Raw genomic sequence first — 25,880 nt, 5'->3', positions numbered from 1 at the left:
CTGCTCTCTGGGTGATTCACTGCTGCTCCGCCTCCCGCTGTGGTCGCTCTTTTTTTTTGGTTGAGGGTGGGGGGGGGGAAGCGACGCAGAAGTGCTCACCCTGGCTCTGGAGGTTTGTCTCGGGTCAGTGGAGTCAGAAGTTGCAGCGCTGATGATTAGGAGGCCGATGCTAAAGCTTTGTGCGACCGCAGAGGCTGCAGTCACTTCAGTATGAATGGCTTTTCACTGCTTGTGGTGGAGTGAGTGGAAAGCCTGGTTTCCAACCCTGACACAGTTTCATTTATGAGTCTAAAAAGGGATTGTGCCTGCCCTCTATTTTCTCCTCCGCGGCTCCTATTCAGCACAGCCTTCTCTCTCCCACACATTCCCACTCCAGACAATTGAGGGCACCTACTCAAAAGATATCATTCTCTCTGTGTTCCCGGCGTGGATGTTTCACCCAACTGACTTCTGACGTCTTCTTGTTTGTTCCCGGCCACAGGATGACTCTCGGCTCGCTCGGTGCCGCCGTCGTGCTGCTGTGGGCTCTGTGCGCCGGCGCTCGGGCCCAGTGCGACCGATCGTCCGAGACCGTCGCGCTGGACCTCTCCGTCTCCTACGAGCTCCCGACGTTCGCCGCCGACTTCCCGATCCAGAACATGGTGACGCTGGACGGGGTCATCTACGTCGGGGCCGTGAACAGGATCTACGCGCTGGCCCCGAACCTCACCAAGCTGTCGGAGTACCGCACGGGCCCGCTGCTCGCCAACGAGACCTGCGGCCAGAAACTGACGGGCGCGATCGCCGGCGGGGGCGGCGGCGGCGGCGGCAGGGTGGACAACCACAACATCGCCTTGGTGGTGGAGAACCTCTACGACAAGGGGCTGTTCAGCTGCGGCTCGGCGGACAACGGCGTTTGCCGGCGTCACGTCCTGGACGACGACATCAGCGCCAAGACCGTGGACGAACAAGTGTCCTGCTTCGGCGACAGGCCGCGGCAGCGCCGGGGTCAGCCCAGCGACTCGGACGTGGTGGTCAGCACCTCGGACTCTCAGGTGCTCAACGTGGAAAGCAACCTCGTCAAGTTCTTCGTCGGGAACTCGGAGATCCCGGGCAAAGGGAACGCGTCGGGCGCCGCGCCGCATCCCCACACCTTCGCTCTGCACCAGATGAAGTCGAGCCAGAACGGCTTCACTTTCTTCTCCGCCCGCTCGCACATGGACCTCATCCCGTCCCTCCGCGGACGCTACTACCTGCGCTACGTCTACTCCTTCCACAGCGGGCCTTTCACCTACTTCCTCACCGTGCAGCAGGTGAGCAGCGGATCCGAGGCCTACCACACCCGCATCGTCCGCATGTGCTCCGCGGACCTCGAGATCCGCCGCTACGTGGAGATGCCCCTCGAGTGCATCAGCACCGACAAGAGGCGGCGGCGGCGGCGCGTCGCCGAAGACGTGAACGTGTTCAACATCCTCCAGGCGGCCCACGTCACAAAGGTGGGCAACAACGTGGAGCTGCAGAAGCAGCTGAAAGTGGAGAAGGACGATGACGTGCTGTTCGCCGCTTTCGCCCGGGGGAAGCCCAACTCCCCGGAGCCGACCGCCAACTCCGCCGTCTGCATCATATCCCTGAATCACATAAACTTCATGTTCAAGAACTACATGGATAAGTGCAGCACGATCGACCCGTATCACTTCACTGGATCGGACAAGAAGTCCTGCTACAATGTGGTAAGAGCCGAGGGGGGGAAAGAGAGGGTGGGCGTCGTTTACAGGGCGCCATTGTCAAAAGAAACGTTATATTTAAACCAGAAGACTGTGTGCAAGAAAGATGGTCAAGACTGTATCTTAAAGGGCAGCGTATCGATTACGAACCGCGATACAGAGGCGACGATAAAATACATCACAATGTATCGCGATACTTTAAGGATTGCCGGTATTTTTACAAATCTAATTTTAGTAGTAAATCACATGCATGAACTATTATAATGCATATAACATCCAATATCATAGCACTACTGATGCTGAGATGGTGCATAGCTTTGCAAATGAAATAACTGGGTTAATCTCAGCATGCGAAAAAATAATATCCAACACTCCATGTTTCTTATATTATTTCCAACGTCAGAGGGATGTTCATCGAGTACCAGTCAACAGTCTCTGTGGATCAGAAACAGTTCGAGTGTCATCGTGATGTGGTTTCACGACACATAAAATAAGCCTCTGACAGTCGGCTTGTTGTATATGCATGGCTTGCTTTTTTAAACATCTTTTAAAGTTACAGGCCTCGGATGTTCATGATTATTTATTGGCTAGGAAACAGTCTCAGGCACTTGTCGGTCTCCAGATCCAGGCAACCGGTGTGTGTCTACTGCACTCCTTTTGTGTCCTTGTGCCATTGTGTTGAAGTGTCCTTGAGCGAGACAATGGAGCGTGACCTGCTCCTGACCTCTGACCCCTCAGAGCATTCGTACAAGATGTGAGGAGCCAAATTCCTGATCGTAGGGGGATTAGTATATATTTTTTAGGTGCTTTCAAAGATCCTTACATGCCTGTTTTGCATTCTCATGGTTGTCTCGTCTCGGCCCGTCGGACACAAAATGGACCAGTGCCTTTGGAGGTTAGAGAGCAGACTATCAGCTCCAATTTGAGGCCGTTTACATCCATATTTGGACAAGTATCCGAACAAAGAGCCTCATCCTAGACCGGTGGTGAGAGTCCTGACTGGTTGAGGCGGTCACCTGACCTCAATTTAACGGATCATTATGGGTTCCAGTTTTAACATGCTGAAGGTTAAGATGATCTAAGTAGCACCGGGGGGGGGGAGGGGGGGGAGATCGCAAACCTCTGCTGTTGGATTTGTGTTAAATATCATAAGCATTTCTCTGAAGTAACCTTCCCCCCACACACTGCTGCCGCAGTTGTTACCTCGCCTGTGGTCACTTACCTCCAATCCATCAACATTGACTCAATCAATCGGCTGAATCACCTGATCAATAATGACACGCAGTTAACCGCCGCCCACCTCTGACTTCATCTTTACTTAACCTCCGCATCAGTCAGGCAGCAGATTAGCGTGGTCTTTTTTTTTAATACACTGAATATGCTTTCAAAGGGGCAAGCACATACAGGAGTAGCACCAGCGCACGTCTGTCTAAACACAGACACACTGTGTGTGTGTGTGTGTGTGTGTTACAATGTTTTTGTATTAGAAACTAGTTTAAACACTGCTGCATGCGCCTTCATTGTTGGAACATATATTTGCTGTTGTTGCTTGGCAGCAGATCACATGCGTGCACCACAACCGCTGGACTAGAAAAGCGTCTCGGTTTTCAAACCAGGTGAGGAAGAGTTCAGCTGCAGCGTTGTACTTTTTCATTGATATTGAACGCTTTGCACCTCCAAATTGCACCAAATTTGACGTCTCTTTCCTCTGCGTACCCGACAACACACCCACCCAACATGGAGTCGGTGGGAGGAATGGTTCCCGAGATATGCGCAGGAGACAGACAGCTAAAGATTCCTAGTTTTATAGTGAGATGTATGCATATCGGCCGGATCTCTTCTTCTTCCCTGCTTTTCTTTATTGTTGAGCTACTGCCATGAAATAAGTGGAAAAGCATGACCCATATGTCCTCGCTTTAGGGCGCTTGTGTATCTTCCTGGAACACAAGAGAAAGAATAAACTGGGATCTGGATGGATGAGCGCAACTCAAGCTAACTACACAGAACATAATGGAAAATATTGGCTGCGTGCAAAGACCATACGGATCTAAAACTGTGCGGCATGCATTGCAAATTGGTTGGCAAAAGCGCAAGAGTACGTGCAGAGACTCCGACGGACGTGTGGTTTCAAAAGCAGCCCCTAGCAAATACACGCAGAATACAAGGTGGGTGGGTGTTTGGGTACGACGGCACAGCCCTGACAGCTATCAGCGGCCGGAGATCCACAGGGGAAAGTGAGGAATGCTGGGAGCTTGAGATGGGTTGGGGTTGGGGTTGGGGTTGAGGGCAGCGCATATCTGACTCTCAGCGAGCCGTGATGAATGGCTCGGGGATAACAGGGCATCAGCAGCTGGGCGGAAGATGATCCCACCCGCCCCACCCGCCCCAACCTCCCCCCACGCCCCAACCCGCTGTGGCAGCCGGCCACGCTGGGCGAAGGGCCTCATCGTCTCCGCTCCCCACGACCTCCACCTGTTACCAGCACCTGTGGGAAAAAACAAGTGGAAGTCGCGGAGAAGTGCCAAAGAGCGTCAAATAAGTTTGATCTTCTAGCGGTTTTCATCGAGGCATCGCCACTTGACATGACGGCGCGAGTTTTTTACCGAAACTCTTACAAATTAGAGCCGGTGGACAAGTTTTTGTGGCTCAAAGCGTGTGAGATGAACAGATGCTGAAGCTCTGTGTTTCGTGTGGTTCTTTAACAGGACACACATGTTGTGCTCACGGGCAGTGTGTGTCTGTCTGTGTGTGTGTGTGTGTGTGTGTGTGTGTGTGTCCTCAGCTGTAAACTGATTACTTTCAGAGCCTGTTGAGCTGCCGGATCAAAGTGTCAAATCATCCCGTTGGAAATCAGACAACTGACGCCTCATTCTCCGGCTTCAAACTGTCATAACACTTTATGTTTTCGTAAAATCCAAAACCCAGTGGTGAATGAGCGGCTTATTAGCTTATGCTCGGTGAAAAAAAGGTTTTGTACGATGAGCTTCTGCCTCGATCTCTTAGGACAATATTTATGTTCAATTTAATTCATGTTGTACATCCAATGCATATGACAGAAACTCTTGAGATGAAAGTAGTACGCGTGATGGAAAAGTTACAACTACTAAAAATCACAGCAACAGTAGAAAGAGTAGAATAATACTGATAATGCTAATAGGTTTTGGGGGTTGTGCGTCCATTTCCTGTGAAGATGAAATCTCAAGAACAACTGGAGTGAATTCTTTTCAAATTTGGCACACATGTGCAACGGGACTGAAGGAAGAACTGCTTATATTTCTATGTGCAAAGGTCAAGGTCACTGCTCCCAGTCAACTCTTTTGAAGTCCCGCCCATCGAAGGCAAACCGGCCAATCGTAGCGTAGCGAGCCGTCGGTCAGCTCCGACGTCTCTCTCGTTAAATTGCTTCAGTTTTTCTTCGTGTTCAGGCTGGTGCTGGGGATTGTTTTTGGTGCTCGTCCTGGTTAAACGTTGTGTAACAGTGATGCTAATGACCCTGGAGCGGTTGAAAGGAGATGCTAGCTTATAAAACAACCCGTGGAGCTAGTGCTAGCAGAGAGTTTCCTTTGCTGAATCAGTTTTGACATCCACATGATACAACACTTACTGTGGACCTTTTCTGAATGCAGTTAGCGACAGTGTTGGGGGGGGGCGGGGCTTAGTGAAGGGGTTAAGTTACGACAACTAAACGCAATTTTCTGATAAGATGAAGTGACGGCGCTTTTGTGAACTACAACTTCAGAGCGGTTCGTCTCCTTTAATGTAATATTCTGTTGTCATTTGCCAAAAAAAAAGACTGCCGGCGCGGTATCATAGAAATAGACGAACGCTGGGAAATCCGTTCTTTCCTGAAACCCCAAACACTGATCGTCTGATGGTATGAAAACTATTGTTTTGATCCCTCTGAGTGTGTTTCCATTATTTGACATTCTTTCCTCCTGACTCACTTGATTGCCGGGTCGGCGTGAGGCATGACTTCATGTTATTTTTTCTGCAGGAGGTGCAGGAGCATCTCCGCGCTGTATTAGTACCGTACAGTTCCTTCTGTTCCTGAAAACTCTGCACGGCAACTCTGAGCAGCTTTGATGTGTCTGCAAACAGTGCAATTTAAAAGCTGACTTCATTCTTTTATTCTAGCCTCACTTTTTTAGTTCCTCAAAACCAAAACAGACCGCTGTCTTTCTCTTCCCCCCCCTCCCCACCGTCTGCTCCGCAGGACAAATGGCCAACAAGAAAAACTTCTGTTTCAAATTTTGTCTGAGTTTGAACCCCTTCAAACACGCAGCAGGTCAAGTGCTGCCTAGCCAAAAGAGCTTTTATCTCGACTGTGAAGACGTTTTCTTCCTTCTCTCCAAACTTCTCTTTTATTGCTGACGTGTTTCCTCCGCTGGCGGGTTTGAGAAACAAGCTCCAGCGCCTGGAGACCGTTGAACAAGTGTCCGTCTGATTTGCCCGAGAGTCCAGCGATCGAATCATAGCCGTTCCTAATAGATTTATGACTCATGTTCGACGGCATATGGCAGGTTGTACGCTCTGCTGTCGTGTGCTTTGCCGGAGATAAACGTGGCCATAAATTCATAAAAGGTGGAGGGGAAAAAAAAGGCAAACAGGAGGTTATTTTGGTCGTTCGCGCCATGAAACTGTGTGTGTTTCTGACGGAAAGCTCCCAATAGGGAGCTGGAAGAGGTTGAAAGCTCAGCGTTAAGAGCCCGTTTGAAGTTTGAAGTTCTTCTTTTAAGTGGTGGTTGTCAGCTCGGCTCAGACGGGCCTCTTAACTCCAGTTTAGGCAGTGAGATATGATAAATGATGTAAGGACGAGTGGCTCTCTTTTCCGGCTGTCTCGTGATGGATCAAATCTGCTGTGGAGCGTGAAAATGAAGACGTAGTCGTTCTTCTGCTCTTCACCGTGAGACGTCGAGCGTGAGTCAGGGTCCCTACGGTCATGGAGAACCTGGAAAAGTCAAAGACATTATTAAAATGGTTAATTCCAGGCCTGGAAAGGTCATTGAAAAACAAAAACAAATCCCAAAAGTTGTGTAAAAGTCCTGTAAATGTGTTATATTCATGTGTTCATGACGTTCATTTAGTTATAAATAATGAATCTGCTTTTTAAAGAAAGAGGCTCAAAATATCAGCAGCATACATACAGGCATCTATATAAATGTTTATTCTTTTAATCAAACTATTGTCTCTCATTCATTTGAGTCATTTAAGGTTTACTGTATGCTTTGAATCCTCATTGTTAGTTTAATTACTACATTTCATCACTTTTTACTGTTTACACACACATTTCACACAATGTTTGCTCATGGACATTTGATTAAAAGTCATGGAAATTTGGTTAGAAGTGATGAAAATGTGTTTAAAAGTCATGAAAATTTGATTAAAAGTCATGGAAATTTAGCTAAAAGTCATGAAAATGTGGTTAAAAGTCAGAAATTTAGTTTAAAGTCATAAAAATTTGGTTTAAAGTCATGGGAATCCATTGGTCAGAATGTGTATAAATCCTCGTGACGACTGATTCCCGAAGTGAAGTTAACAGTTTATTCATGTATTTCTAATGATTTTGCTTTTGAGATAAACAGCATTTATAAAAGGAAAGTAGTTCCTATGGTTAAAATTAAAAAAAAAAAAGGTATCAGTTGTCGATTTTGAGCAAAAGGAGAACTGATTTTAGTTATCCATTCTGTGAATCCATTCTGTTCCCTCCAAAGACCACAAGAGTTCTTCCAGTGTGATCACTAAATATTTTCCCAGCACGACCGTCAGAGCTCATGTGAACTGTTCCAGCTCACCTCCCTCTCGCATCCCGAAGCGCTCTTTTAAAACTATCGACCGCGACCTCCCTGCATGCGCCGTTGGCTCCACGGCGTCGCTTAAAGGAGGACGAGCGAGGCCGGCGTTCCCCCCGGCTAACGGTTAGCGTAGCGGCCCGCATTCCCGTCCGTCTACTGAGGCGGCGGGAACATTTTGAGACCAAAAAAAATAAAATAAAGATCAGTCACGGGTCAAAATTATCATCGGATTACCATCGATTCCAGAAAAACCAACCAAACGCTGATTGCTTTTAAATCGAATCTTCGGCCTGATTGATTGCGGCGCGCGTAATATAATTCCAGCCCGGGAGGCGCTTTTTGACCGACGGCCATTATAATCAGCCCGCCGTTTTTTTAATGAACGCGCTTTTAAAATAAAGCAGCCATAGTTGCACATTGATTTTATGCTATCGTGTTCAAGAATTCCTTCTAGTTTCTGATTATGAAACGCAATAAAAAAGATAATGTGACTTCCAAGATACATATTGCCTCAGTTGTTCGGTCAAAACATAAGATATGATTTAAATTTACTTGCACATGAGGAGTTTCACAGGATGCATTGAAAGGGCTTTTTTTTTAAAAACCCTACTAATGCAGATGCTTTGTCTGTTTAATGGTCAGTTAAAAAGGACAAAGCGCCTCTAAAAGCGTCAAAAGAACTTCTGTATGTCGGTGCATTTACTCTCAGCTTTTTAGTCGACTTTACTCGCCGTGCACTTTTCAAAATGGCGGCTACGAAGTAGCTTTGTGATGAAAAAATGCATAAAGTTATCATTTCACGGGAATACCACAAATGGAAATGATTTGGTTGCAGCTTTGTTTTTTTAAATCCTACTAACGCAGATGCTTTATATGTATAATGGTCAGTTAAAAAGGACAAAGCGCCCCTAAAAGCGTCAAAAGAACTTCTGTGTATTTATTCTCTGATTTTTAGAGTCGACTTTACTCGCCGTGCACTTTTCAAAATGGCGGCTGCGAAGGAGCTTCGCGATAAAAACATGCGCAAAGTTATCGTGTCACGGAAATACCACGCGGGAAATGACTTGGTTGCAGCTTTTGTTTTTTTAAACCCAACTCCTTCTAATGGTCAGGTAAAAAGGACAAAGCGCCCCTAAAAGCGTCAAAAGAACTTCTGTGTATTTATTCTCTAATTTTTAGAGTCGACTTTTCTCGCCGTGCACTTTTCAAAATGGCGACTGCGAAGGAGCTTCGCGATAAAAACATGCGCAAAGTTATCGTGTCACGCAAATACCACGCGGGTCACGCTGCTTCATCGCTATACTATTTTTTCTGACATGCAGGAGTTTGCATAAGTTGTCTTTACGACACATAATTCCCCCCCATCACTCAGAGATGTGCAGTAATAACACCGATTACAGATCCGTCCATCCTCACCGTTAATTCCCTCATATTTTACGCATTTCGTGGTAGTTTTCCAGCGGCCGGGTGACAATGGGAGAAGGCGAGAGTCTGGGTGAAGCTGCTGATTCAACGGGTTCCCGCTGTGGACGTCATGTCTTTCAGCCGCGTGCCCGAGCCTGCTCATGCCATCACCGAGCTGGTATGCGCTCGCTTTCAACTCTCCTGCTGCAGCCAGGTGCTCAGCGCCAACACCACACCGACACCTCGAATATTTATATCCCCTCTTTTTTTCCTTTTCGTTTTTTTTTTTTTTTGGTGCCGCTAAACAAATATTAGCTTTGTAGGCTGTACTTTATGATATGATACAGTATTTAAACATGCCATCACTGGAAATCTACTGATTGTGTCACTTCACTGCGGTCGATTAAGCTCTCAAACTGTTTTTCTGTTTCCCTTCTCCAGGGAGACGGATACATGTGGAGTGACAGGAGAGTGTAGAAGTAGCAGTAGCATGGAGGAACATGACGTGGTTGACGTGCAGCACACGTGTTTGCACTCAGACCAGAGAAAAAACAGGATTTTGTAAAAATATTTGTCACGTATGAACTATTACTATTCCAAAACATAAAAAATAATAAAATATGTAATCCGATATGTACGTCTGTTTTTCAGTGATATAAAAATAGTCCTTGATTACCTGATTTTAAATCAGGCAGTTATTTTATATATTTATATATACGTACATATATGTGTATGTGAATAGATGTTTTTAAATTTATATATATATATATATATATATTTTTATATTTTAAAGAAAAAATATATACATATATTTATTTTTCTATTTGTATATATATATAATATACAAATATATGTATATATATGTGTGTAGAAATATTCATTTAATGTAAATATATGTATTTTAACATATTTAAATATATATGTATTTTTAATAAATATTTGTATTTATATATATATAAATATTTCTTTAATAAAAACTATATGTAACATATATGTAATATAAATAAAAAATAAAACAAACAAATATATATATATATATATATATATATATATATATATATATATATATATATATATATATATATATATATATATATATCTCGGTGAAATAATCTGTCAGATTTGATGTCCTAGAAGTTAATCCGACCTCAGATAAAATCGACACAAACATAAAAATAATGAAAATCACGCGCTGCCGTCTCTTTCCACCACAGATTATGTCCCACATGCCCGAACCTGTGAGCCCCAGAACCCGCAGAACTAAAACACCATGTTCCCGTCCCGCCTCGTCCTGTTTTAACCTTTGTTTTACTCTGTGTGTGTGTGTGTGTGTGTGTGTGTGTGTGTGTGTGTTTGTCAGGAGATCAGATCTGCTGTGTTTTATGAACCTGCATCCATCTCATCTGTACCACACGCTTCACACGTGTGCACACACACACACACACACACACACACACACACACACACACACACATACAGCAGAGCTGAATATTCTAGAGCTGAAACAATTAGTTGATTCAATCCAAGACTTCATTAACTGAAAATAAACACGAGATTTTAATGATCAATTAATGCAAAATGTTTAAATTAGTGACCTGACAATTCATTGACTGCACTGCGGTGTCTAACGTGCGTGATGGTGGTGACTTTGTCGACTCATCCAGACGTGACGTTGTGTTGTTTGCATGAACACGTTGTTGATGCCAGAATACACACCGTTATTAGAGCAGCGTGCAGACGTTACACACTCCTGTCAACAGAGCCGAGGGTCCATCTTTACCTTTTATGTTATTTGTGTGGTCACTTTTTAATGAATTAAAAGTGATATTGCTCTTAAAATAAGATAATCCCTCAGTGGGGAAATGACAGGATTACAGCAGCAAGTAAATAAAGATAAAAATCAAGTAATAGAAATAAACAGTAGAATAGGAATGAAACTAAATTTAAAGGGTGCGCTCGCATTATTTTACGATGACGTCATCGTATCGGCGGGATAAAATGGTCTTGAAATGACGCCATTGTTTCTGCCATTAAATATGGTTTTCATTGTCCAATCTGGAGTCCAGAGAAGAGTTTCAACGTTGGGAAACAAAAATCAAGAAGTAAATAAGTAAAAAATCGTGTCAAACGTACCATTTTTATTTTTTCTCTTTACGGCCCTTCTTGGCCAGACGCATGGTTCATTTCTTGTTGAAATGTAAATAATAATAATAATAATGATGCAACTGGTTGCTTCGGTGCAACATCGGCCTCCTCAGTGGGAGCGAGTACTTGTTTGCATGTTTCGACGTCCTGGAAGAGTCCGACTCCCCGTGAGGCGAAGTTTCCTCGCCCTCAGGTGTGCGGCTGCGTCACCTTGTCGGGCGTGTCCGGGCGTGCCCCTGTGCGTGAGGAGAGCGGCTCGGTCAGCGCATCATCCAGCTGCACGCGGCGCGTCAGGAACAAACACACTTGCTGTTGCTCGGCGTCGTGGCGCTCGTGTGGGAGGTTTCAGTAACATCGCTAATCTCTGGAGCTAACGGAACAACAGAAGCTAACGCAGCTCGGTGCCTGCAGGCATTTCCTGGACGGGTTTTTCACTCAATATTGGTGTTAATGATTAGCCCGGGAGTCCGTTTTCTGTTTATTGGGGGTTGTTGTTTAGGTTGAAAGCCAGTTGAAAGTGTGTGTAAATCCTTTTGCACAAGCTTTTGTGTGCACATCTTATCTTTGTTCCCGAGATAAAGAGCGGAGCAGTAAACATGCAAACCGCCAGCCAGCGCCTGCAAGATGTCTTCCAATGAGCAGCCGGCTGGGAAACTACCAGCAGCCAAATGCTGATACATTCCCACCTCGCAGATAAACGCCATCACGGCGGCTTTTCTCTTTGCATCAACGCTATTGATTATCTTTTGGGGCGTTTTTGAGTGTTAACGGGACAGAAAAATGTCAACTAAGCCTCTTTTTGGAAGTTCCTGAGGTGCAAACATCCAAACTTCTGTTGGGGAATTTGGAAATCGATCCTTCCGCCCGTGGTCGGCCGGTGAATAAATAAACTTTGGCCCGATCGCCAAAGTTTCCCCGAAGGCCTTAGACCCTGAACCCTCATGGATTATACTGACGTCACCTGGAAAATGGAGTAAATACCATTTGAACAGCACTCATGTACACTTGTGGTTATTTATTTTATACTTTTTAACCCCGATTCAAACATTTTAACCAAGTGAAATGTTTGATGGATAATCTGTCTCATATAATCTCTGCTGTGTTTTATGTCCCATCTTTAATCCCTATAATGTTTCTGTGTAGTCAGGCTGAACACCCACGTGCCGGCTGGTGACTCCGGGTTTTACCGTCGCATTGCTATGAATTGTGGGTAATTCCCTGAGGCAAGATCTGCAGAAACACTCCCTGAAAAGTTTTTTATAAAGGTCTCAAAATAGGTGAGCCTTCAAACACTCTGCAGTCTGACAGTGACGCAGAGACACACATCGAGATCTTCCAGACGTCTTCCAGGCGTTTTTTTTTTTCAGGGCGAGCTCGATGAAAGAGTCTCGTCTCTGATTGGATTTCCTAAAACGCTTTCCTTCGCCGGCACGGAGCCGTTTGCCAGCAGAGCCAGGAGCTACTGGCGGCGCACTTGTTTTAGTGTTGAATATAAAGGAGCTTCGCTCCGCTGAGCTTATGAGTCACCCCCCCCCCCCGAACCCCCCCTCCCCCACCACCTCGAGCTATTTCCCAATCAGCGGCGTGCCTCCTCCTCCTCCTCTTCTATTTCACCACATGGTGATATCCTGCTACTGGAACGAGGCGTGCGGATGCTTATCCGTCGTCTCCGAATGAAGGAGGACAAAAAAAAAAAAAAAGCAATCTCCTTCCACCTCCCCGCTGCCGTCCCGAGCGGCGGCCTCACCTCGACCCCGAGATCGCTCTCATTTCCTTTTGGCTCCGGGTCCTCGCAGCTCGGTCATGAGGTCTCTCAGTCTGGCCCCTCGACGCTCGTAACCACGAAGCTCACCGGAGCGGCAAATCGTCCCGGCGGGGCCTCCCGGCTGCGGACGCCGAGGAAGTCTTACCTCATCTCCATACTTCTCGAGTTGTTGCACTTCTGAGGAGGGAAGGTGCCGGTCGATGAGCCGGGTGACGCCGTTGGATCCGAACGGTACCGATCATGTCCTGGAAATGGCCGCATTCACAGGGGTCCATTGATCTCTCGCTTCAGGAAAAAAGCTTCTCTGGTTCACACGAGTCTCCGCTTCACAAGCATGCACGCTTTACGACGCAGGTTTCAGGGCAGAAAGCATGCAGATCTTTGCATGAAGTATAAATGAGATGTTTTTGACCTATTCTGGAATTGATGTATTTGAATATTTCTTAACAAAACAGTCTTGAAATTGCTTAAATTGTGTATAACTGGAAAGTTGAGATCCAATGAGCCCAATTATATTCACGTGTGATGATGTTAGAGGCCATTTCTTTGGTGGATATTTTTAAAAAGACCTAGAGACATGTGGCATTCAGGGGTTGTAGGCTTTTCTACATATTTAGACAATAAGGGGCAGTTTCAACCATCTAACTGCACATTTTAATCCATTTTCGGGTGGACATTTTTAATATTTAGCACCAAAATCTATGTAACAAACGCTATCAGCCCAGAAAACAAGCTTATTAATCCCTCGCCATTATTTCAGCTAATAATTTTTAACCGGAAAAAGTTGACATACTGGACTGAAATGCATCGCAAAATAATGTTCACATCTCTTTTTTTACTTGGCATCCCCTGTCGACCTGCTATCACCCTAAAGAGGGCAAAACAAAACAAATCTCTGCAGCTTGATTTACGTTGTATTCGTCTCAAAAGTTGGACAAACGAAACCGAAACCATCGTGTTTATTTACTAGCCAAATGAAGTGATTAAGTGTCATTTGGGTGAACTGGCCCTTTAAGTTTTTCCTCTCATGGACATTTTTCCGTCACATTTCCGTCTCTATCAACCGTTCCAACACACAGAAAACCTACATTTTCTTAACCAAATGGAAGCGGACAAAGCGTCATTCTTGGGCAAGGTCTCACCTTAGATGAGGTCTAATCCCCCCCACCCCAAGCTCCCCATTCAACCAGTAATCCCCACACAATGCCCTGCAAAGGATTGCTCCCGACTGTGTACTCAAGTAATGGAGGCAAAGAGAGAAGAGCCTCCCTCCCTCCATGTCCGCTCCGAACAATGCCCCAGAAAACAGAGAGGCTATCAAGTCGAAGCCCGCGACACGGCAGATATTGTCTCCGCGGGCTTTGATCTTAACCTCCTGGTCGGTGATCCCGTCTTGAATCATCCTGCTCACACCTGAGAGGAATGACTGGCTTTTCTCGGAAGTGAACGCTGCGTTTTTTTTACGGTAAAAACCTTCTTTTGTCTGCAGCTGGACTCCAAGATGGCTTAAAAACAATTTAAAATAACTTAATTTGAACGCAGAATCAGTTTTTCTGCAGTTTGCAGGCAGAAGTTGTGTATTTCTTTTGGTGGGAAAAGGATCAGGAGTTTGTTTCAGGTCAAGAAACCTTTTGTTACAGTGCGGCTGCACCGCCTGCACACTTTCCAAAGCAAAAAAACAACCACATCAAGAAGTCGGTAATAGAAACTCTGGCTCCTGGCTCAGGAAGCGAGTGCGAGCAGATGCAGCAAAATTATTCAGAGCCCCGGTCCCCCCTGAAGACCTCCTGATGTCTGTGCGTCCGTGAGTGAGGAGGAGGTCGAGCGACGCGCCGCCGAACGCCAGAAGCTCAACTTCCAGGAGTTTGCAGAAAAAAACGGAGCGCAATTCTTGTAAAGAGAGGAAAAAAAAAGAGCAATCTGTTTGCTCCGCCACCTGCAAGCTGTCACGACACGCAGTGAATTCATTTTATGGCGAGTTCATAAAGATCTGCGTCTATAAAAAGAGGTTTCAAGAGGTTTTGATGAGGTTTTTCGGGAGCTGGTTGCGTGTCCGCGGGAGCTCCCCGTTATATTTATCTCCGTTTGATTTCCATGCAAAGCTGCAGGAATATTACATTTGCTTCTCTTTTTTTTGTGCCATGCAAAAAAAAAGGGGACAAATATGAAAAGTAATAAAAAACACATTCCCTGTGAGGGTCATTTTTTATTTTTGCTTCGTTTCTCTCGTCTGGCTCCGATCTGAGACCCGCGAGAAGCACAGAAGTTTCCCGCCGGTGACCTCCTCTCATCCGGGATCCACGCCCAGTCTTTATCGGCCCTCGTGTTTTGGCCCTCAGGTTGATAAGCCGCCGTTTACAACCCGAGGTTATCTGGCTGTTCCTCAACGGCTGCTGTTGGGCTGCGAGCTCTCCAGCTGTCCCAACTAAACCCCCCTCCTCTCCGCGAGGCCCCTGCAGTTCAATCTGTTTTCAAAAAGGATGAAATTGCTCCTTGGATCTGCAAAAAGAAGGAAAAAAAGGGGCGAAAAAGACGCTTTTCGTCGTGAAGGCAGACGCTTCAAATTGGTAGCAAGATTCTGCAAAAGGTTGTACGTATCATGTCACTTTTAATACCTGCACATTGCGTGAGCTTCAAATTGAATGCAGTCCTCTTTGGCATGGAGGGACAATCATTTCACAGCTGCGCCTTTAACCCCCTCCCAACACTGTAGCAATCAATGGGAGAGGGCTACGCTAACGCTAACAAAGTCATGCGATAGATGATTGGTGCTAAGCAGCCTCAACGCTAAATTCCCCCCCTTTCACATGTGTGTGTTTCTGTAATTGAGAGCATGTGTATGAAGGGCAGCGAGAAAGGACGGATCGCGGCGCTTTGCTGCCAGATCGGAGATGGATCTGACCTCAGGAAGACATTAATGCTGCACAATAACGTCCTGACTGAGTGATGCGCCGGCTGAGGAAGCAGAGGAAGACGTTGCCGCTCACTCGCAGCCTGAAAAGTCACAACTCATTGAGCGCCAGAGCGGTGGGGAAAGTCTTAAGTTATGGCGTTTGAGGCTGTTTACGTCCATATTTGTCATGCTCACCCCTCGGGAACGATATATTTTTTAAAAAAAGCAGCTCTATCAGCGCCGGTCATCTCGTGTGAATGTAAACATTCTCAATTTAAAGGTTTGGGTTCACGCGAGTGAACAAAAACACGCTTTCTCCGGCGCATGTGGGCCTATCTACATGCAGGTAGTTTGAGATTGAGATTGGAGATATAATCTGAGGCTCACACTGTGAGGAAAATACATTTATTTTGTGTGTGTGAGTCAGAGGACGAATGACACGTATCCCTAATTCCTGGTGGTGGAAAATTACATTTTGACAGATGACTGGATGATAATTCAAGAGAAATAATTTGATTTTATTCCAATGTAAATCGTATCCGGATGCCATCACACGCAATCACGTTGCTGGAATCGGTCAAAACGGGCACGTATGCTAGCTAACGCTTCCCAAAAAAAAAGGCGTACATGACATAATATAATCGTGATAGTTAAAAATAGAAATGTCTGGCTGTCAGAAGCATCACGAGGGTCTCTGCCGCAGCATCCTTTGCGGCAGACGTCACAACTGTCAACGTGACCCTCAGCGTTTTCGCCACGAGGACTTTGGGTTTAACTCCAGCTAACGGTGTTTTACTCCGTTAGCTGCTTCTGTTGTGCTTCTGATTTTCTCTCCCCCCTCCCCGGCTGTGTTATGTCGCCAAGGAAGAAACTTTCCTGATCCACAAGTCGGGGAGGGTTAGCATGAGTCCCGCGAGGACATTGGGTTTACCTCCAGCTAACGGCGTGTTACTCTGTTAGCCGGGGAGGCTTAGCACGAGTCCCGCAAGGACATTGGGTTTCCCTCCAGCTAACGGTGTGTTACTCCGTTAGCCGGGGAGGCTTAGCACGAGTCCCGCGAGGACATTGGGTTTCCCTCCAGCTAACGGCGTGTTACTCCGTTAGCCGGGGAGGGTTAGCACGAGTCCGTGAGGACACTTTGCTGCACGTTTTTAATGCAGGAAAAAGAAAAAATGCAAGCGCAGCCTGACGAAGCTTTTATGCGGTGTAACGTGTCTCATATGTCAGGAGCTTTTATGGAACACCTCGGGGAAGAAGCTGCATGGATGAAACCCGATATCAATCATCACAACAACAAAAAAAAGGACCCGTCTGTAAAGCGAATACCACAGAAATTGGCCCTTCCGAAAACCTTCTCCCCTCGTGATAAAATATTCCCTCCTCATACCTCACCTCAACCTGTGCATGTAAGAACGCATTAAGGAGTCGAGCTCGCTCTAATTCCCTTTGATCCGCAGAGCGTAGCTTCAGCTACTGTGTCAGTCCGACCCAAAAATGTGCAGATTTTTCCTCTGGAAAGCTCGTCTTGAGCCGCCATCCTTCTTCCACCGTGTTTTGAATCGCATGAATCCAGACCAGCGGTGGTGAAGAATGATGCTGATACCCGTTATGTGTTCTCAGAGATGATATTTTTAGTCTCTGGTTGGAGGCGGAGGAGACGGAGGATGCAGAGCTGTCCTTCACACAGTCTGGTCGGGTGATTTAGTGGCGCTGAGAGACTGGAAGCTGCATTGTTCCTGTGTGGTAGGAGCCACACACACACACATAGACAGATTAGTTAAGTGTTAGAATGGGTTGTGTGTGTTTGTGTGTGTGTGTGTGTGTGTGTGTGTGCAGGGAGGTACAGGAAACAGAGAAGAAGAGAGGAAGGTGGTTCTTCAAGAGAAGAATTGGAGCAGGTGGGCAAAGGGGAACATTTCACGGGAGGAGAGGCAGGAGCGTCTTTCAACAACTTCTTATGAACTTATCCTCAGTTTCTGTGGTGAACAAGAGAATATCTCTCTGCCGGTGATGCGTGAGAATTATTGCGTTGGTCAGGAGGAAGTGATTTCTGTTGGAAACATAAAGAATTACTCCAGTCTGCGTACTATTTTCTAGAGTTGGACCTTAAAGCAAACCTGAAACCTTTTCATTTCTTCCTGTGTGTCATCTTCATTTCCTCTTAACCAGAAACATATAGACTGATATTAATGTGTACCTTTTATTATAACACAACATTATTCAAACAGCTCTAGTGGTTGCAAAGATACACACTTTTTTAATTTGGGGATGACATTTTCGAGAAAAATGGCCTACAAATACTTTGGTGTTTTTTTTGTTGAACTTTGGAATGAAGTGAGTCGATTATTTATCGACCTTGTCAGCACGACATCACCACAAGCTCGTGAAAACGCCGATGTCCAGATGTCAAGGAATGAAAATTTCCGCACACTCCTAACTTTTTTTAGTCATTTTTTAAAGTCGCGTCACATTTCCCAAAGTGTAATTTCACTGTAATCTCACACACGTGTTAGTCGGACCTGTTTGTGTGTGAGGCCGTTACGAACCTGGCTGGCGTCTGTCAGGGTGAGTGTGTGTGTGTGTGTGTGTGTGTGTGTGTGTCTGTGTGTGTGTGTGTGTGTGTGGGGGGCACTCGAATGTGTCCTCGCCTTATTGTCAGCTTCTCTCACTCCCTTAACTGTCCCTAACACCCTGACAGCCCCCTGCAGCAACTCACACACACAACACACACATTAACACATGGCTCCATGCACTTGGTGCGACCGGACACCTGCGTACTCGAACAGACACACACACACATGTCACGGTCATTACAACAACTGAGAGTCAGGTTGCAGAGGTACGTGCACCCCGAGTCCAGGTGGAGCACTCTTATTGTGTGTCCTGCAACAACACACACACACACACACACACACACAGACCTATTTCTGCACTCCGCATTCCTTTGCGTTTCACTTTCTCTCGCCTCTAAAATAAAAATTGCATTTCCACACACCCCGACGACAACCGAACCTCGCCGCTGTCCGGAGATGTCGCGATCGCACGAGCGCCCCCCCCACCCATGGACGTTGGGGGTCAAAGGTCAGTCATTCCAGTGGGCGGAGCCAGCCGAGCAGTTCGACGGCGAGACACACTCGCGTGCGTGTGTGTGAGTCCGCTAACTCGGGCTAAGCCTCGGCCGCACGACGCGTGTATTTCCGTACGTTAGCGGCAGCGCCTTCGCCGCTATTTTTCGACGGTGTTTGTATCCAAAACGCTCGGTCGCTAGTCACCCAGCCCCCGGTTTGTAATTCAGGCGTTAGTGTGTCTATTCACACACACACACACGGGACCCCAGGGGCCACAGTGAGAGTATGAAAACGACATTAGACCCCGCGGATCGCCTTTCAAACACCCCCCGACCCTCCTTCTCGACTGGTCGTAGCCGCGCCGCGAGGGGTTTTTAGGAGCCCCACGACGCCGAAACCCTATCGCCACGCCGTTGTTTTTGGGGACAATGGCTGCTGGTTAAGTACGGGGCAAAAGGTGTGCGATGTTTCACGTATTTGCCCCACGGTGCCTGTTCTACGGCTGAAAGACACGCTCACAAAAAGTCGAACATCAGGGGGCACTTGCCAACAACCGTAAATCTTTCAGGAGGCGAATGAAATGCAAAGAGGGAAAGTCAACTTCAAATCGGTATTAACTCTTTGAAAAATGGAGGGGCCTTTTATATCAGGTCACAAGGTACAAATGAAGGAAAAAAACATGCGATAAATCAAATTAAACATAAAAATCAGGGCTACAATAAAATATAATCCCTATGTACAACCTTTAAACACAACTCAAACAATAAATAGGATTAGACAAGAATGTTGAGACAGATCTTCAGGGATTAATAATATTTGCCGCCAAAAAATACAATGCAAACAGTATTAAAAAAGTCTTTGTGAAAGCACATGGGATTTGTTTAGTTTTTTTATTGTGTATTTCAGTATTTTTCCATAAATAGCAATTCAGTACATTTAATTTCATTATTTTTCCAAAGTGAAGTAGTAAAAGATCGATCCCAGGAAGTGATGCATAATCTCATTGGTGGGACGCCGGTATCGGCTGACAAAGCCTCGTATTGGGTCCGAAAAAGTCGGATCGGTACTTTCCTACTAATGACCGGTATTATTGTGTCATCGAAAAGAATATACTATATTTATTTTTGTTCTTTTCTGCAACCATTTCGTCCCTCACTGTGAACGTGTTTGTTGCGTCGATTGAGGTCGTCATTGCTTTCTGGAAAAGTCTTGTTTTTCCTCTAAAACTCGCTCTCCGTCTCGTCAAAACAACCTTTCCGCCGTCCCGATCCCGTTGCCTTGATCCTCAGACGAAGAGCGAATGCCTCCGAGACCTTTTCCAGCCCCGCTTCCCATCATCGTCCCGCTCCGCTTCAACCCAACAACTTCCCCCAAAGTCCTGTTTGTTTGCTCTGACAATAATCAGCCCAGGGCCTGTTTATCGAGCCGCGTGGCGTAATCTCCACCGGCCATGACGCCTCTATCTGTTTTGGCAGATTCTCAGGGAGGAGGTGAGAGGGTGAAGGGGGTTTATTCTGCCCTGAAAAGTGTAAAGTTACGATGGATTGTATTTTAATCCGGAGCTCTGGGTGGAGGTAGACATTTTAAAGGTGTCCTCCGCACATCAAACATCCATCACGTGTGAAGACGTCTCAGGCTCTATCAGACCCTCGACTCGTCCTACGTGTCCATATCTTTATCCAACTTCAGTCACAGGCTGTCGCTTCCCATCCGGTTTGCACTCTCTTTGACCCCGCGAAGTAATTCACTGCAGATCAGCTGGCTGCTTCCAACTCGCTAAGAACATCCAACCTTGACAGCCCGCTTTCAATTTCCTCCACATTTCCCTCCCGGGTTGGACTGCGCCGCTGTGTCCCCCAACTGCTGCCAATGGCCACAAGGACATTGGGTTTAACCGAGGTGTGCTACTCCGTTAGCTGGAGAGCTTCTGATTTTCTTGAGGACATTGGGTTTAAATTGAAGTGTGCTACTCCGTTAGCTGGAGAGCTTCTGATTTTCTTGAGGACATTGGGTTTAAATTGAAGTGTGCTACTCCGTTAGCTGCATAGCTTCTGATTTTCCCGAGGACATTGGGTTTAAACTGAGGAATGCTACTCCGTTAGCTGGATTGCTTCTGATTTTATTGAGGACATTGGGTTTAAATTGAAGTGTGCTACTCCGTTAGCTGCATAGCTTCTGATTTTCTCGAGGACATTGGGTTTAACCGAGGTGTGCTACTCCGTTAGCTGGATTGCTTCTGATTTTATTGAGGACATTGGGTTTAAATTGAAGTGTGCTACTCCGTTAGCTGCATAGCTTCTGATTTTCTCGAGGACATTGGGTTTAACCGAGGTGTGCTACTCCGTTAGCTAGATAGCTTCTGATTTTCTCGAGGACATTGGGTTTAAACTGAGGTGTGCTACTCCGTTAGCTGGATTGCTTCTGATTTTATTGAGGACATTGGGTTTAAATTGAAGTGTGCTACTCCGTTAGCTGGATTGCTTCTGATTTTCTCCTCCCCCAGCTGTGTGATGTCGACAAGGAAGAAACTTTCCTGATTTATTGCTCCATTGTTCTCCTCTTCTTCAAAGCCTTATGATCTACGCCGAACAAATGGTGCAGCACACGAAACCACCATTTGATGTCCTTATTGCCGAGGCGGTGCTTTGGGTTTTCAGAGGTAGAAAGAGATCACAAGCGGGGATTAAAACCATTTTTTGTTTATTGCAACAAGATCGGTTTTTACCCTTAAAGGGCCAGTTCACCACAGAATTAAAAGTGCATGTTTATCCTCTTACCTCTGGTGTTTTTTGTGTGTGTGTCTGCTTTCAATCCCATATCACCGAACTCTATTTTCTTCTCTCGGCAAACGGTGCCAAATGCAAAAATCAACAGTTTTGTCTCTTCAGAAGCAATCATGGCATAAACTCAAAATAATGCACAGACCTCGTTGTGAGCTGTTTACCGTAGAAACCATTAGTTTCAGCGCTTTCCACTCCACGAGCCTTATAGTCCAGTTATACCGGAGGACAAGAAGACACGTCTACAGCCGATATCTCTTAAAACTCGGCAACTATGTATGTATGTATATGTATCTTTAATTTCGGGGTGTGAACTGTCCCTTTAACGCCCTTCAAAGAGCGAAGGCGATTCTTTCGTGGGGTTTCTTTGCACGTCAATATATTTTTTCGGATTCTACTTTCAGACTGAATGTGAATAATACACGCTGAAATAGCAAGGTACTTTTTTTCCTCCTGAAAGAGTTGGATATTTCTAGATTAAAGGCATCGACCAATCATGTGCCGATTGTTTTTTTTGTTGCGTCTGTATTCAGGGTGGCTCTGTACGCTGAAACTAAAGGGTAAACTATGTTACTCCTTTCAACCTTGACAAAGGCAGCACAGGCCAGATCCTCTCCTTCTGTCCTCACCTTTCACAATAAAAGCCCTCGACTTGAATAATTCATTTTTTTCCCTTTGCATTTCGGGGGTTGTTTGTCTGCGTGTCAAGGCCCTTAAGTCACAACAAAAGGTCAGAACTAAAGGTCACAAACGTATTTTCCTGCTCAACCTTCATGCAATAAAGTCACAGTGAGGCGCGTTTGAAAGAAGCCGTCCACAGGTCTTCATAACGACTCTACCTGTACACCCCTCCGTCCTCCTCGTCCTCCCACCACCACTGTGTGCCTCCATTGAAGAGGTCATCATCCACTGAAGCTGAGAAAACAACAGAAAGCTCAGGACTGGTCAGGCTGCCAGGTCAAGGACCTTGAGAGCCACGAGAGGCCCGGCACCCTCTGGGTCATTAATAATTAATGAAACCTGAGGCGGGACAGGAGGCCATGACTAAACACAAAAAGAGCCGGAGCAGGGCAGCGAAAGAGAGCGAGAGGGGGGGGGTAGAAAAGGCCCTGATCCAGCTCTGGCTCCAGTCTGTGCTTTCACTGTATGCTCCAAAGGCTCCAGACACAACAATCTGCACAACCCAGCGACGTTTGAGGACCAAAGAAGGGAGCCGACGGGTTTTTTGGGGTTTTTCTAAACTCAAGTGAGAACGTCGAGGTGTAGGTTTTTTTTTTTTCCTCCCATGAAAGTCTCCTCTCTGCTTCCCATGAAATCCTTAAACTTCTAGTCAACAAAGCGTGCTCTTGCCCCTGAGGTGCTATCACGCCGAGAGACCTCCATTACGAGCTCGGCCTGATGAAAGAGTAGCTATGGGGAGGAGGAGGGGTTCGGTTCTTAACCCTCCCCTCCAGCTGGGGCCAGATATGAAAGAAGATAGCTCAACATGATCTTATATAACGAGTGTTTTTTAGGAGAGGGTCGTGTTTGGAGAAGGAGATCTGGATCTTGCTGGCGATTACCAGTTAAAAAAATAAAAGTCACTACTTCAACGTGGATGTTCTTCGATGTAAAACACGACGCTGCTGACATTTCTTGGCCTGCGCCTTAAATCATATCGATGTCACGCCGGCAGCCGCAATAGGAAGCTCTACTCGCTGTTATTCATGCTGTAAATGTTGTTATCAGGGTTCAAACAGTCATGAAAAACCTTTGAAAAGTCTGGAAAAGTATAAAAATAAAAGTACTGTAAATGTGTTATATTCATGTGTTCATAAGGTTCATTCACGCTGAGTTATAAATAATGAATCTGCTTTTAAAAGAAAGAGGCTCAACATATCAGCAGCATACATACAGGCATCTATATAAATGTTTATTCTTTTAATCAAACTATTGTCTCTCATTCATTTGAGTCATTTAAGGTTTACTGTATGCTTTGAATCCTCATTGTTAGTTTAAATACTACATTTTATCACTTTTTACGCACAAATTTCACACAATATTTGCTCATGGACATTTGGTTTGAAGTCGTGAAAATGGTTAAAAGTCATGGAAATTTGGTATAAAGTCATGGAAATTTGGTTTAAAGTCACGGTAATTTGGTAAAAAGTCATGGAAATTTGGTTAAAAGTCATACAAATGTGGTTTAAAGTCATGAAAAGCAATAGTAATTTGGTGAAAAGTCACAGAAAGTCATGGAAATTTGGTTAAAAGTCATAACAATTTGGTTTAAAGTCATGAAAAGTCATTTAAATTTGGTAAAAAATCATGGAAATTTGGTTAAATGTCACAGAAAATCATGGAAATTTGGTGAAAAGTCACGGGAATCCATTGGTCATACTGTGTATGAACCCTGTGTTATTCTCTCTGTGATGCCTTTTCTTCTTCTTCTCTTCGCAGAGTTCGTCGGACGACTGCGGCCCACACGAGGGAACCAGCGAGGGGAAGGAGGGCGAGTACCGGCTGCAGGTGACCCAGTTCGTGCAGAGACTGGAGTACTGGCACAAGGAGCTGACGGACACCTTGGTCACGTCCATCGCCGTGGTGTCGGTGCACGGCCGCGCCGTGGCGTACCTGGGCACCGCCGACGGACGCCACATACAGGTAGAGGAACCACGAGGGGTCACTGCATGGGCAAAGCGGGCGGGCAGGGCCTCATCTTCTTTGTTTTGATGTGAAATATTGGCGCAAATATGATTCTTTTCAACGCCAGAGGAAAGAGTTTTCTTACTTTGTACTGTGTACTTTGTATACTGTTCATTTATATAGTCTTTCTTCCCTAGGTTGTTGTTTTATATAAATATATCGTAGTCGGGTTACAAGCCACTACCACCTTCGGTGGGTGTCCCCGCTGTAGCCAGCTAGCGCTGCTGCTAGCTCCCCGCTAGCTCCCAGCTAGCTGCTGCAGCTACTGCCTGCGTCCCCGTTGACCAGGGGCTGGTCCCGCTACCTTCGACGATTGGAAGCTAGCAGGAGCTAGCGGGGAGCTTTAGCTGGAAGCTAGCGAGGCACTAGCAGCAATGCTAGCTGGATACTAAACCCTGTTTAAATGAAAACAATTGAAAAGGTGCCCTGTGGGGGCTGTACTGAATGTCATTTGTTTTACACATTCGAAGCTTCTACTGAAGTTTTCATTATCACCCTAAAAAAATGGAGGAAAAATAGGATTTTGTGTTATTGTAGTTGTTTGAATCAGACTCACTGGTGCTGTTAGTTAGCCGCTAGATCGCCTCATTGATAATCATTCAAATATCAATGTTACGAACGGTTGTGGGTTGCTTGTACGTATTTAGGTAATGGGTCCAATGCAGGAACCAAAATTTGCATGGGAAACCCTCGGCGTAAAGCGGAGGGCCGCAGGCTTCCCCCCTCGCTGCTCATTGCTCATGTAAATTCGTCAGGATGTCGGCATGCGAGCGGTGAGAGCTGCTGGAGGCTCAGCGCAGGTGCCGCTCCGCTAAAGCAGGGCAGGTTGTGGGAAACTCTGACCCGGGCGCCAGGATCTCTCTGTTTGCACACTTTGCTTACCTTTGACCTGTGGCTCAGCGAGCCTCCACATAAAGGGCCCAGCGCTGCAGTCTGCCATCTGAGCAAACAGTCCGTTCGGCCTATCGCTGCACAAACCAACAGCGGATTACGAGCTCCTGATCGTTTGTCAGCTGCTTTCAACGTCTCACACGTGACCTGTCAGTGCCGCCTCAAGGCAAATTTATCCTCCCTAAAGAAAGACTTGTGAAAACAGAATGAATGGATATGAATATTAGAAGGTAAAAGTACAGGATTGGAATCAACTTTTGACACAGGAATAAAAATGGTCTAATCTTCCGGTTCAGCTCAGTTTCCTCAGTCTGTTCTCAAGAAAATCCATTATTTTTTGCTCAATCCATATAATAAAAGGTGCTAATATTAAAAGGTATACCTCCTCAAGTATATGTATATTATATATATTAAGTTTTGAACCTAACTTCCACGTTTAAAAAACACACCTGCAATTACTGCGTATCGCCACAGGTGTCGCCAAAGAGAACGAAACAGATCAGTTTGAGGAAAACTCATAAAATACTTTAAAAAATACATGAAAGAGCAGTGGAAATTTCCATAGTTTACTTTTGTGAGACTGAACTAGACTCAGACTCACCTCCACCATCATCAACATGCAGCTTTTCTCTTGGTGACACTCCAAGATATGCATCCTTGATGCAGCTGGCCTTGATCGCAAGATATCTTTTAATTGCAGCGCTGACATTAAAACCCGCTTTCTGGAGCTTTTGGCCGGCGGTCAAGAATCTCA

The 25,880-nt window shown here is 45.8% G+C and overlaps 1 protein-coding gene across 1 annotated transcript in view; it reads left to right on the top strand.

The window, feature by feature from the left end:
- Nucleotides 1-482: 482 nt before the first annotated feature.
- Nucleotides 483-25,880, top strand: part of met (MET proto-oncogene, receptor tyrosine kinase) — a 62,954-nt gene continuing 37,556 nt past the window's right edge. Inside the window, exons 1-2 of the mRNA XM_068603053.1 lie at nucleotides 483-1,709; nucleotides 23,990-24,193. Coding sequence (XP_068459154.1) covers nucleotides 483-1,709; nucleotides 23,990-24,193 — 1,431 coding nt within the window. The remainder of the gene's footprint in view (nucleotides 1,710-23,989; nucleotides 24,194-25,880) is intronic.

The sequence above is a fragment of the Clinocottus analis genome, unplaced genomic scaffold (genome assembly GCF_023055335.1).
Source record: "Clinocottus analis isolate CAN_PGR_092001 unplaced genomic scaffold, fCliAna1.0.p SCAF_6, whole genome shotgun sequence".
In the NCBI taxonomy this organism is placed as follows: domain Eukaryota; kingdom Metazoa; phylum Chordata; class Actinopteri; order Perciformes; family Cottidae; genus Clinocottus; species Clinocottus analis.
The sequence above is the reverse complement of the archived record's forward strand: the minus strand, read 5'-3'. Positions and strand labels throughout refer to the sequence as shown.